The sequence below is a fragment of the Pollachius pollachius genome, assembly GCF_949987615.1.
Source record: "Pollachius pollachius genome assembly, chromosome: 11".
In the NCBI taxonomy this organism is placed as follows: Eukaryota; Metazoa; Chordata; class Actinopteri; order Gadiformes; family Gadidae; genus Pollachius; species Pollachius pollachius.
In genome coordinates, this window is record NC_136944.1 from 20412760 (window position 1) to 20424963 (window position 12204).

A 12204-nucleotide genomic window follows, 5' to 3' on the forward strand; every position below is an offset into this window, starting at 1 on the left:
GGGCCCGAGCCGCTGACCACCAGCCAGACGTCGCTGTGCGAGATGCTGCAGGAGAAAGAGAAGAAGGAGACGTGGTGTGTGGGCGGAGGGGCGGTGGGCGCCATGGGGGCCGGCATGGACCACGCCGCCCTCATCCCTCTGCGCTCCAAGAACTTCCGCCAGAGGAGCGACGCCCACTTTGTGGACGTCATCAAAGAGGACAGGTGGGGGGCGGGGCTTCATGGCGGTGTTGTCGGTGTTGTTGTTGTTGCATTTGTTATTGACGTTGGTGTTCTAGTTGTTGTTATTGTTGATGGTGTTGTTATATTTGATGGTGTTGGTGTTGATTTTGTTGTTGGTGTTGTTTGTGTTGATATTGGTTGGTGTTGGATTTGTTATTGTTGTTGGTGTTAATGTTGGTGTTATTGTTGATGTTGTTGATGTTGTTGCTTTCCTAGCCCAACTTACAGTATAGTACAGTTTTGTGTCTCTACCTCACACTGTCATCCGTATGCCTTTAATTAGCACCATACTTAGATTGTTGTATAGTTTTGTGTCTCTCTACTTAGTGCTATACTTGCATTGATGTACACAGCCTAGTAAATATTTATTCCCCTTCTTATTGCTATACTTACATTGTTGTATAGTTTTATGTCTTTTCTTGATCGTTGCATTGTTTTGGCTCTCTACTTATTGTGACATCATTCTTCCTGTCTTGACAGCTTGATGCAGGACTATTTCTACAAGCCTCCCATCAACAAGCTGAGTCACACCTTCCTCGACAAGAGCCTGGAATCCGCCTACAGGTGCAGCTACCAGAAAGAGGTAGGTGTGTGTGTGTGTCTGTGTGTGCTTGTGTACATGCGTGTGTGTTCTTCCTCCATTCCTGTCTAAATCTTTAACTTTATATCTGTCTGCCTGCTTAGCATCCTTTTGCGCAGCTTTGACTCTGACCACCAGGTTGAGTCAAATCAAACGGGAGGTGATATTTAGCTCATGGTGGCTGACTGTCCCGCAATGTGTCAGCGTTCATCCGTCCCTCTGCCATCTCTGTGTCTGTGGCTTGTCTGAGGGGCCCTTGAGCACTGCACTATGGCCTGGACAAGGCAGGACTGCGGCAAAGACAAGGCCCTGCCACTGCAGGGCCGCCAGCCTTGGTGCTTTAGCTCTACTGTCCTCTACTGGGCGAAACTTGGTGGTGCAGTCAAGAGTACCTGATTGAATATACAGCAGGGTTCGACTGTACTTCTGAGATGAAGTGGATTTGAACCAATTAAGATAAGTCAATTAGCTGCAAGACAGACATGCTTATCAAATGTATTACAGGTGGGTCATAAACTTGAGGCCTGCTCAAGTTAAGTTGCTTCTGGCAACTGTAGGTTCAACCCCTTTGCTTGTCCTGGGAAAGAAAAGGTTGCAGTTGCAAAAACCCAGAGCCCTCAACTCCTCCTAAGAATCCCAGAGAGGCCTGTTATGATGAACCCTGATGAATAAATGTCATTTCAATGAAACGGCTTGTGTATATATATATATATTTTTATGACAATACTGCAACAAAGGCTACGCCGTCCCTAACCCTAACCCTAACCCCATAATTCCTGTCATACCTTTGGACCTGAATACCTCTATTTATTGTTTTCTGCACATTTTCTATTTCTAAACGGTTAAAGATTTGTTATTCTATATAGGGCTAATTGTTTCAATTTTATTTTATTTCTTATTTTTTATTCTATTTGTCACCTTATTTAAATTTAATATTTTGAATGTTGCACAATCTCTGCAGGCACTGCCGCTTTTCATTTCACTGCACTTCTTGTATATGATCAATAAAACTCTTGAATCTTGAATCTCGAATGTCTCTCCCTCCCCTCCCCTGGTCTACCCTGGTCTCTCCGTGTCTCCCCTGGTCTCTCCGTGTCTCCCCTGATCTCCCCTGGTCTCTCCCTGGTCTCTCTGTGTCTCCCCTGGTCTCTCCGTGTCTCCCCTGATCTCTCCCTGGTCTCTCCGTGCCCCCCTGGTCTCTCCGTGTCCCCCTGGTCTCTCCGTGTCCCCCTGGTCTCTCCGTGCCCCCCTGGGCTCCAGGTGGAGAGCCAGGCTGCCGTCCAGACCTTCACCAGCCCCACCTTCAGCTCCTTCCTGGACATGCTGCTGTGCTGCTGGGTGTTCCTTGCCCTGTCCCTGGCCTGCTTCCTGCGGCCCCTGGTGTCCGGGCAGGGCCCCTCCGCCCTGCCGCTGGCCTCCACCGCCGTGCTGGCCCTCCTGGAGCTCCTGGCCCTGTTCATGGCCATACGGTGGGGGGGCGTTCTGTGCTTATTATCCCGGCTTGTCTCTCTCTCGTAGCCGTGATGCTAACTCAGGTTAGCTTTATCGCGGATGATTTTTGGAATGGGCCTCGCTGTTAATGTTTCTAGCCGTGATGCTAACGCAGGTTAACTTTACACGATGCTAACTAAGGTTAGCCTTAACCCATTTGTACCGGCTGCTGCGCGGCGCAACATTGTATCTAGGAGATACAATGTTGCGCCGCGCACTTTATCTTGCTGCCTCACTTTATCTGTTCCTGTGAAAATATCTATCCACCATATTGTGTATTGACTCTCTCTCTCTATCTCTCTCTCTCTCTCTCTCTCTCTCTCCCCCCTCACTCTCTCTCCCTCTCTCTCTTTCTCCCCCCCTCTCTCTCTTGTTCTCTCTCTCTCTCTCTCCCTCTCCCTCTCCCTTCCTCTCTCCCTGTCTCTCTCTCCCTCCCTCTCTCTCTCTTTCCCTCTCTCTCCCTCTCCCTCTCTCCCTCCCTCTCTCTCTCTCTTTCCCTCTCTCTCTCTCTCTCTCTCTCTCTCTCTCTCCCTCTCCCTCTCTCTCTCCCTCCCTCTCTCTCTCCCTCTCTCTCGCCCTCCCTCTCCCCCTCCACAGCATGGCGTTCTACCTGGACTGTGTGCTGAGCTGCACCCGGTACCTGATGCGGACCGCGTCGTGCTGGTGGCCCCGCCACCTCTTCGGTGCCGTGCTGGTGTCCCTGCCCGCGCTGGCCGTCTTCGTCCACGTCACCTGCAACATGCACCTGTCCATCCAGGTAGACCTCCACCGGCACAACGCCGGACTACACCTTCATACGGGGAAACATCACACAGGAATGGAACCGGGAGGCTTTAGAGTTACTTGCTTATTCTGTGTCGGCTGAATTGGGATCTGTTAACTCGGGAATTTGTGGGTGTGAACTAACATCTGATTTAATTGTATTGATCCCAGATGGGAAATGTGGGTGTCGGCAGCCGCCAAATTACATTAAAGACAGATTAAAAATAGATGAAATCATTTAGAATGAGAATATGCAAAGATGGCTATGTTCTTTTGTCTCTGGTTGTATTCTGTTTCTCATCGTGGAGGGTGATTCCCCCTCTGTCCTAGTTCACCATGTTCACCTGCTGCGCCGTCATCATCGCCATCATCCAGTACTGTAACTTCTGCCACCTCAGCTACTGGATCCGCTCCGCCTTAGCCACCCTGGTGGGCTCGGCGCTCATGGCTCTGCTGTTCGCCCCCCACTGCAGGTAGGGACCAACGAATGGACTGGAAATACGCTTGTTAAACAAACTACACGCAACACGCATGTATTTGCTACGTATTAGAAACAAGGAACTCGGTGAGGAAAATAGCATCCTTTAAATCAAGTTAAGGATCTTCTGAGATTTGTTCTGTGTGTTTTTTGCGGTTCCCTCCTTCAGCGATCCCAACAGCCTCGTATTTTGGTGAGTAAAATAGTGATAAGAGTAGATCAGTGATACCCACGTAGGTTTGGAGATGTTTATCATTTGGCCCCTTAGAATAATGCCTCTCGCTCCTCCTCCTCCTCCCACTGTTTCCTCTGCTCGTTTGCTTAGTCAATCGTTCAGAGAACCGCTTGGGAACCAGACAGCACTTAACTGTGACTAATGCACGGACCTATTTGGGGGACGCGTGTTAAACGTGTTGGCTCTCCAGGCACGCAACCCCCTCTATTGTGTATTTAAAGACACCTGCAAACTTCAGCGACAACTGTTTCCATCTCGCCCATCCAGGTCAGGCGACCCGTTCAACAACAGCAGCAGCAGCAGCAACGTGTCCGCGGCTGTGACTGACAGCCGGCCCTGTCCGTTGCCCCGCCCCCAAGACCTGCTGGGCCCCGAGGCCTGCGTGGCCTTCTCCCTGCTGCTCCTCCTCGTCTGGTTCCTGAACCGCGAGTTCGAGGTCAGCTACCGCCTCCATTACCACGGCAACGTGGAGGCGGACCAGCACCGCATCAAGATCCAGAACATGAGGGACCAGGCCGACTGGCTGCTGCGCAACATCATCCCCATCCACGTCGCCGAGCAACTCAAGGTCACCCAGAGCTACTCCAAGAACCACGACGACGTGGCCGTCATCTTCGCCAGCATCGTCAACTTCAGCGAGTTCTACGAGGAGAGCTACGAGGGCGGCAAGGAGTGCTACCGGGTCCTCAACGAGCTCATCGGCGACTTCGACGAGCTGCTGCGCAAGCCCGCCTTCGGCAACATCGAGAAGATCAAGACCATCGGCGCCTCGTACATGGCGGCCTCAGGGCTGAACACGCAGCAGTGCGCCGACACGGCCCACCCGCAGGCCCACCTGCGGGCGCTCTTCGAGTTCGCCCTGGAGATGATGCACGTGGTGGACGACTTCAACAAGAACATGCTGGGTTTCGGCTTCAAGCTGCGCATCGGGTTCAACCACGGCCCGCTGACGGCGGGGGTGATCGGCACCACCAAGCTGCTGTACGACATCTGGGGCGACACGGTGAACATCGCCAGCCGCATGGACACCACGGGCGTGGAGTGCCGCGTGCAGGTGAGCGAGGAGAGCTACTGCGTGCTCAGCGGCATGGAGTACGACTTTGACTACCGCGGCACCGTCAACGTCAAGGGGAAGGGGCAGATGAAGACCTTCCTGTACCCCAAGAGCAGCGAGAGCGGCCCCGTGCCGCAGTACCAGCTGTCGGTGTCGCCAGAGATCCGGGCGCAGGTAGACGGCAGCATCGGGCGCTCGCCCACGGATGAGATCGCCAGCATGGTGACCGCGACGAGCCTGGCCGTGAACCCCATCGCCGTCGGCGTTTCGGGCGTCGACGCCGGTCCGTACCCGGGCCTCGGAGCCAGCAACGGCCTTCCCAGCCACGGCCTTCCCAGCCACGGGAGAGAGGCGCCGGAGTACGTACCGAGGGCGGACGCTTCCCTTGCCAAGAGGGCCACACTTGCCCTGGCGACCCTGCCGGTCACAGCCATAGGAGCCAACAACCCTGATCCCGTCATCTCTTCCTTAGCTCAGCAAAGTATACCGCAACCGTTGACGAAAGACACACAATGACGAGGAAAGGATCAAATGTGAAGAGGGTTTGTACAGTGACGTTAGACTGACTACCAAACTTTACTTTTTTTTATATACAATGGCACTTATATTCTTCATGTCTTGGCCCTTTAAGCTCTTGAAGCTCTGAGTCGCTTGCTTGCGTTTGCACTGGTGGCCAATGGGTCTTACCATGTCTAGAGACAGAGCACACTTAGAGAGAATCAAAGAGCTCACTCGGGGCTACAGCCAAACAGGAAAACGTGATAAGGGGGTGAAAGGTCAGGCAGGAAGGGCACACTGGTTATCGGGAACATCCATGCAGGGGTTGATTTGAAGAATCTCCTTGCCTCTTACCAAACCTACTTCATTGCTTTGAATACCTTTAATCTACATTTATGTTTTGACCTTTTGTATTCCTTGTCTGTAAAGTGCCTTTAGAATAGAACAAGCCTATGTTGGTAGAGGGATAGATAGAAAGACGTTCACGTTGAAAAAAGGGTAAAGGTTTTATTTTGTGTTTACATTTATTTGTCGGTTGTTGTGCGGCTTCATTACAGTGTTATTTCTCTGCCTTTTAACCAATGAAGAAACACATGGATCATATGCATATTGGAAATATGGATGTTACAAAATGATTACAATGTGTGGGTACAACTTGCATGTGAAACCTCCATACAATGTTTTATGTTATTTATCAAACAGTGATAACTTTGATGGGGGAAACATGAAGTATTTAGGGGGTTGATCTGGCCTGTATGTGTCTGTGTGTGTCTGTGTGTGTGTGTGTGTGTGTGTGTGTGTGTGTGTGTGTGTGTGTGTGGATGTGTGCATGCATATTCGTCTCTGTGTACACGTATTTGTGCGTTTTGTTCAAACCCTGGCCCAGGGCAATATGGGGTTAGACATTATCCGAGACTTACAGTCTACAGAGTGAGATAGAAAAAAAAAAGGATGATTGAATCCTTACAGGTTGTGGACTTTTCTGGCCTTTGTTACTTGCATTACCTTAGTACTGGGCTGTATGTCCTCTGTTAGAATAATGCTAGCATGGTATGGTAGATGCATTACCAGGGATGGGCCCGCTGCAGTCCGAGTATTTACATGTAGTTCACCGAATTTTGGTTAAATTGAGAGCACCCTAGATTTAGAAGTAAGTTAGATTAGAGCAGGCAAACTCTAGATTTCCCTATTTCGGTCTGTATTTTCATCTCTTGGAGCAGTGTGCTCAGAAGCAGTGTGTTGCATTGATTTGAATACCACGTCTTCTTCTTGAAATGTTTGCCACGTCCTGAATGAGCGCTTGACCGATGTAGTTGTGTGTCAACCAAGTCATAGCTTTCGATTCGATTTTAAAATACTAATATGGCTTTACAAAAATACACAGTATGAGGTAATTTTATTTAGGTAGAGCAATTTGAATACCACATTGCGAATTGTTTCTTAAGTACCATATATGTGTAGATATAGTGCCTTTCAGCCTCCTCTGAAAACGTTTCAATTTTGAACTGTTCTCTTCATAACTAGTTTTCTGCTTGAATTCCCAAGATTGCAGATCTTCAAGAGCTTAAGCCAACGTGATAACTGGAAAATATTTCTCCTCTTTGTTGCAGAAAAAACCCATAACATGAGCTAATGCGCCTTTAACTTTGAACTGTGCCTTTTGTTTTTAATACAGTTTGAAGCAATCATAGCAAACATCAAATGAATGAAATTACATGCAAACAACTGCTTTATTCCAATGCACTAAAATGGAGAATATTGAGAAGGAGTCACCTTTGTCCGGTAAAATAAGGACCTGTGGTTTAGCGGTTCCAAGTGCAATAATCCATTTGAAACGTCATCCGATTGGATGGTATATCTCTCTTCACTCCTGAGCACAGAACCCATGCAGTATCTTAGAGTTGGATGTTAATATAATCTCATCAGTATTGTAGAAAAGGTAAATGCTCTAGTAGCGTGCCATGCAGAATACAAACGTGTTTATTTCAGATGTTTCTTCAATAACCACTTTTTATGAACTTTCAGGAAATAAGTTGTTGTGTTTCCATTGATTTAGCTTGATAACTTATATTTAATATAAAGAGTTAGAGAGGGAAAACCTTTTTTTTTTAAGGACAACCTTTAAGATAGAAACAAGCTCAAAACGTTTACTATTGAAGTTTCATGAACTTGGAATATTCTGAATTTGGTTTGAGATGTATGTGTGAACAATATTGTGACACACTAGGAAATACTTTTAAGCCAAAGAATGTAATTGCTGTTTTAAAAATGATTTCTCTGTTTTTAAAATTCAGCCACTGATTTAGTTGTGAAGGGTAATCGGTTCATTTTTAAAGTAAATATTTCCGAGCAATTCATTTTGTATATTTACTTTATATTTTTCTATAACCTCATGTTCAGGCATTTTCTTATCATTTATACACATGCATTTGCTTGATTTATAATGAATTAATGGGCACGAGGCTTTTAACAGAGTTAAAATACTACTTTAACCCTCGCTTTTACCCCCCTTATATGTGTTTGTAAAATAGTGCGAGGGTTGAATACAAGGAGGATGAACACACAAGCACACACACACAAACACACACAATGCTTTCCGTGTCCCATCTCGAATAGGCTTTAACAACATACATCTTTTTTAATGTAGTGTCTAGTTATGAATATGTACTATAAAACAAAATAAGATGAGAATTAACTTCATGTCTGTAGGCCCTCTAGTTAAGCCTATAGTTGTGTATAAAGGAAATGTTTCTGTTAGTTCGACTTTTTGTATGTAGCATGCTTGGGAAGAGGCCTATGCAGTTTAAAATTCAAATAAAGCCAGCTTTGAGGATATGATGTCTTGTGGATTTGTGCACTCAAACTGCATATTGTTTGTATATCCAAATCCCTCTTGTTCTGTGTTTCAAAATAATGCAAGATTGCGTTTACATTTCCGCCATTTTCATTTGCTTTTAGAATGCAATGAACAAATAACACACTAATGGATACGAAGTGGCCACTTGAGAAGCTTGCACTCAACAGTTTGTTGCGTGTGATACAAATATGCTGGCGTCTAAACAAGCATAAAAGCGTAGGCCCCCCCTAGAAGGAAACCATGTCTAGTGGGATTATTTCTGGGGTTATTCCGCCCCCTGTGGGCCACTACACGCACGTCAACATGACGCACGGTGGGACCTAGGTTTGCGTAGGGCGTGATAGCACGGCAGCACCTCCCCCCCACCGTCTAGCTGGAAAGAAAAAAAACTTTTTTGTATCGGAGGAATCAACAGCCGCCATCTTGACGCGGCTCAGAATCAGTATTTCTGGAGAGCATTATTTTTTAAACCGATTCGAGCCATCCGGACTGGGCATAAACGGCATTTTCGTGTAGAGCATCGATGTGTTCAGTCTTTCGGGCGGAATTATTGCAAACATGTGAGGATTAGGTCGGGTTTTGTCGTCTGGAGAGCCTCCTGTATATTCGGTTTCCCTTTTAGTGAGCGCCGCTGGTCGCCGTATCTTCGTTCCGAGCCGATGTATTTACCGGCGGACAGCCTCGCTAAAAATAATCCAAGGCACAGGAAATATTTGTGGAATTTTCTTATTTTTATTGAAGCCGGAAATATAATTTAAGGCTGTTCGTTTCGGCTGCGAAAAAAAAATGATTCGGTACAGACGTGAGACCACCGATCTGTGGAGAAATGGACCGGACCGCGCGTCGTTAACCATTTTCTGAGTATTTTTAATTTATTTTTCTTAAAAAACGGTAGATTCTTGGACGTCATTATTTCGGATAATGATGTGGGTGTTGGATTATCATGGGGTGATTGTCTGTAGCGAAGCGTGGCGCTGTTGCCCTTCTTTTGCTGCGATCTTGTAGAGGCGATCGCCTCGCCGTCCTGCCAGCTAAACCAACTCACCGAGTCTTTCACGAAGAGATTTACACAAACCCGTCGTTTACGAAGCGGGCGGACCTTTATTTTGTTTCACATCATCACTGACTCACTCTATTAGGGATCAGAATGGCCGACAATTTGCTGGATGTTGGACCCCCAAATGCAAAGCGACCCAAGCTTAATTCACCTGCTCTCCCGGCGTCGGATGGCCCAGGTAAGGATGTGAACACATGTGTAAACAAGAGGAGTCCATCAGACATAAAGTGGTCGTGGGTTAAACTAAAACTACATCAAGCTGGTGTGTGTGTGTGTGTGTGTGTGTGTGTGTGTGTGGAGTGGTTGTCTTTACTCTGATGACACACACACACACACACACACACACACACACACACACAGTAACTTGACAGTCCCTTCTGGGTCGTGTACTTTACTCGTTTGAAGCTCCTAGGAGGGAACTGGTGGTGTTTTGACGTGTCTCTGGCGTGTGTGTGCACACGCTTTCTTTGCAACTAGTTTGACCATGCACACACACCGCTTTACAGAGGCCAGTGGATAGTGGCTGAACTTCTGTCGTGTTCTGAACCGATGTCTCGTTACTAGAAAGTAGGTGTGTGTCTGAGTCTGGGTTTAACGTGGGAAAACACAACGTGTGCGTTTTGCTCTCCAATCGGACCCAAGTCACCCGACCACACAAGCTTACACGATTGCGGTTAAGGATTATGAACCAGCCTGCGGGTCAGCACATTACGAAAGAAACAGCTCGACCACTTCCATGAGACTCCCGTTGTTTTATTACATTTGCAAACTATGATCTGATGCCTCATCAATCTTTGATCGCTGTGGAAGCGACCGTCCCACTATATGTCGGGGCTACGGCATCCGTAAGACCTTTTTGAGTAATGTCCTCGACCGGGTTTGACTTGTCTTCATATCCCGAACTCGTAGACATTCCTGTAGTGGGCAACGGATGCGGAACTGGTCGCTGTCCTGTCGCGGGATCCTCTCGGCCCGGCCGGGCACGGGGTGAGCCGTGTTACGTAGCAGGCAGAGCTGGGGAAACCCTGCGAGCTGTGCATTACGTGCTGTGTCCCTGAAGGAGGGAGGAGCGATCAGCAGCCCATAGTTCAGCCTCACCCGACAGGCAGACAGCCCGCCAGCCAGCCAGTCAGTCAGTTGTGTGGTTGAGTGGCTTATACTGATAGTGAAGACTGAGCATGGGCCCACCATCTACCCACAGGAAAGATATAGGGAAGTTATCTGTCGCTCTGTATTTCTTCTTGGCAAACGCAGAATCTCCAGCTAGGGTCTCTGGCCGATATAGCTCATCGCCTCAGCCGGGCTGACAGGAGCTGTCACTGGGAAATAAAACGCCCCGATGACACCGAAACTCCCCTACTGCCGTGAGATGCCGCCGGGGTCCTAAAACAATCATTTTCTGTCCTATAAGTGGCTTTTTATACCGTTCAACGTGTAACACCCAAACTTTGATACGGTTGAATTAGAATCGTTCGTATTACGCGATCGTTGCACGGACTTGTTGCTACCAATGCTGCACTAAAGAAAAAGCTTAGGTGGCAAACGTATTCTGGCTTTCACTCTGAAGACCTGCTCCTCTGGTAGTCCTGGATGTCCTCCCAGCTCAACTGACATGACATGTGCCCAGAAGACCATCATGAACACATTGTTAGATTTGTGATTTAGATTTATTTTGATTGGACTTCCATCATCCTGTTCAGTTGCAAGTTTGAGCGTTTTATTGACATGCATAAAAGACAAGCGCATACCAACCACAAGATGTGTTATTTATCTTCTTCTGCTGTCTCCTATTCCTGCTCTCTTTCTGAGTGTGTGTTCATTGCTTGTGGACCGACTCAGAAACGGGATGGGATGAGGAAGTAAATGATCAAGCGCGAGGGACTAACTATGAGTCTCTGACTATGAGTGAAGCCTGTCTGTCGAACGAAACGAGCGTCAACACACCCCTCCCTGCCTTGGTTCATTCCGCTACAGCCCAGTGCCCATTATTCATTCAGCCAAAGATTAGAATCCAGATTGCTGTTAATGTTTTACCTAAATCTCTGCGTGGAACTCGAGTGCTGTATCTTTTGGTGACTATGCGCCAGTGTCATTCTGTGCCAGTGTCATTTTATTTTTATTTTTTATTTCTATATTCCAGTGCTAAGGGTGTCAGGCTTGTGTGTTTTTCATGGCTGAACGAGCCTAGCGGTAGTCGTTTGTGTGAAGGACCAGGCAGCGTTGACACCAATGCCCACCCGGTGGGCATTCCCTGCTCTGGTCTGGCCCGGTTGAGCGGGCAACGGTCCGATGGGTGAGCGAACGGTAGTCCGGATTTGTTAACATCGGTTCATGCAGAGGTGCGGCCAAGCATGAAATCTCTCCCTTCCCCTCCTCCCCACACACCTTCCACCCACTATATGTTGGCAGGGGGGAGTTGTGCAAGTTTTGTTCTGGCTTTTCTGCGGCTAATGTTTGGCTGAAGCAGAACGGATTTATGAAGGCTGCCGGGGAGTTGGTTGGGCAGGTGGGTGACATTGTGTTCCAAAAAGGGTTTGAGCCCCCAAACCTCAATAGACATGCCATTTTCCCTCCCCTCTCCCTGTTAAACAAAACCCCTTCCCCTCCACCCCTTACCACAGAGACTAGATGTCCATGTGATGCTAGTTCTGTATTGGCTACACTGGCAGCGCTTGGGAGATACCTGCAAAGGGAACTCTCTCTCTATCTCTATATAGTAGTGTAGCTAATCGTCACTGGGCTGATTGGTGGTCATTTGAACAAATGCTGTGTGTCGCCAGAGTGCTAACAGTATATTCTGCGTTATGCCCAGGCCATTAAAATCTCATCTGTTACTTTAGCAATGCCGGGCTGTCCCTCATGATTACCCAACGACAAGCGAGCAAGGGTGAGAGAGGGAGGGAAATTATCTGGTCCAAGTGACGAGGGGTTAAAGTGAAGGATTCGAGAGGGAGTTTCTCTCTGCCTCATC

At 47.9% G+C, this 12204-nt stretch overlaps 2 protein-coding genes across 3 annotated transcripts in view; both read left to right on the top strand.

The window, feature by feature from the left end:
- The window catches only part of adcy9 (adenylate cyclase 9), a gene marked incomplete at both ends in the record, with an annotated part of 30977 nt that extends 25640 nt beyond the window's left edge, over nt 1–5337 (top strand). Inside the window, 6 exons of the mRNA XM_079746184.1 lie at nt 1–203; nt 702–804; nt 2062–2270; nt 2890–3049; nt 3385–3527; nt 4035–5337. The exon at nt 1–203 is cut by the window's left edge and continues 65 nt beyond it. Coding sequence (XP_079602310.1) covers nt 1–203; nt 702–804; nt 2062–2270; nt 2890–3049; nt 3385–3527; nt 4035–5337 — 2121 coding nt within the window. The remainder of the gene's footprint in view (nt 204–701; nt 805–2061; nt 2271–2889; nt 3050–3384; nt 3528–4034) is intronic.
- A 3254-nt stretch (nt 5338–8591) lies between these two features.
- Nucleotides 8592–12204, top strand: part of crebbpb (CREB binding lysine acetyltransferase b) — a 38962-nt gene continuing 35349 nt past the window's right edge. For both annotated transcript variants that reach the window (XM_079746639.1, XM_079746640.1), the window contains exon 1: nt 8592–9411. In XM_079746639.1, the coding sequence (XP_079602765.1) occupies nt 9324–9411 (88 nt within the window). In that variant the 5' untranslated portion in view covers nt 8592–9323. The remainder of the gene's footprint in view (nt 9412–12204) is intronic.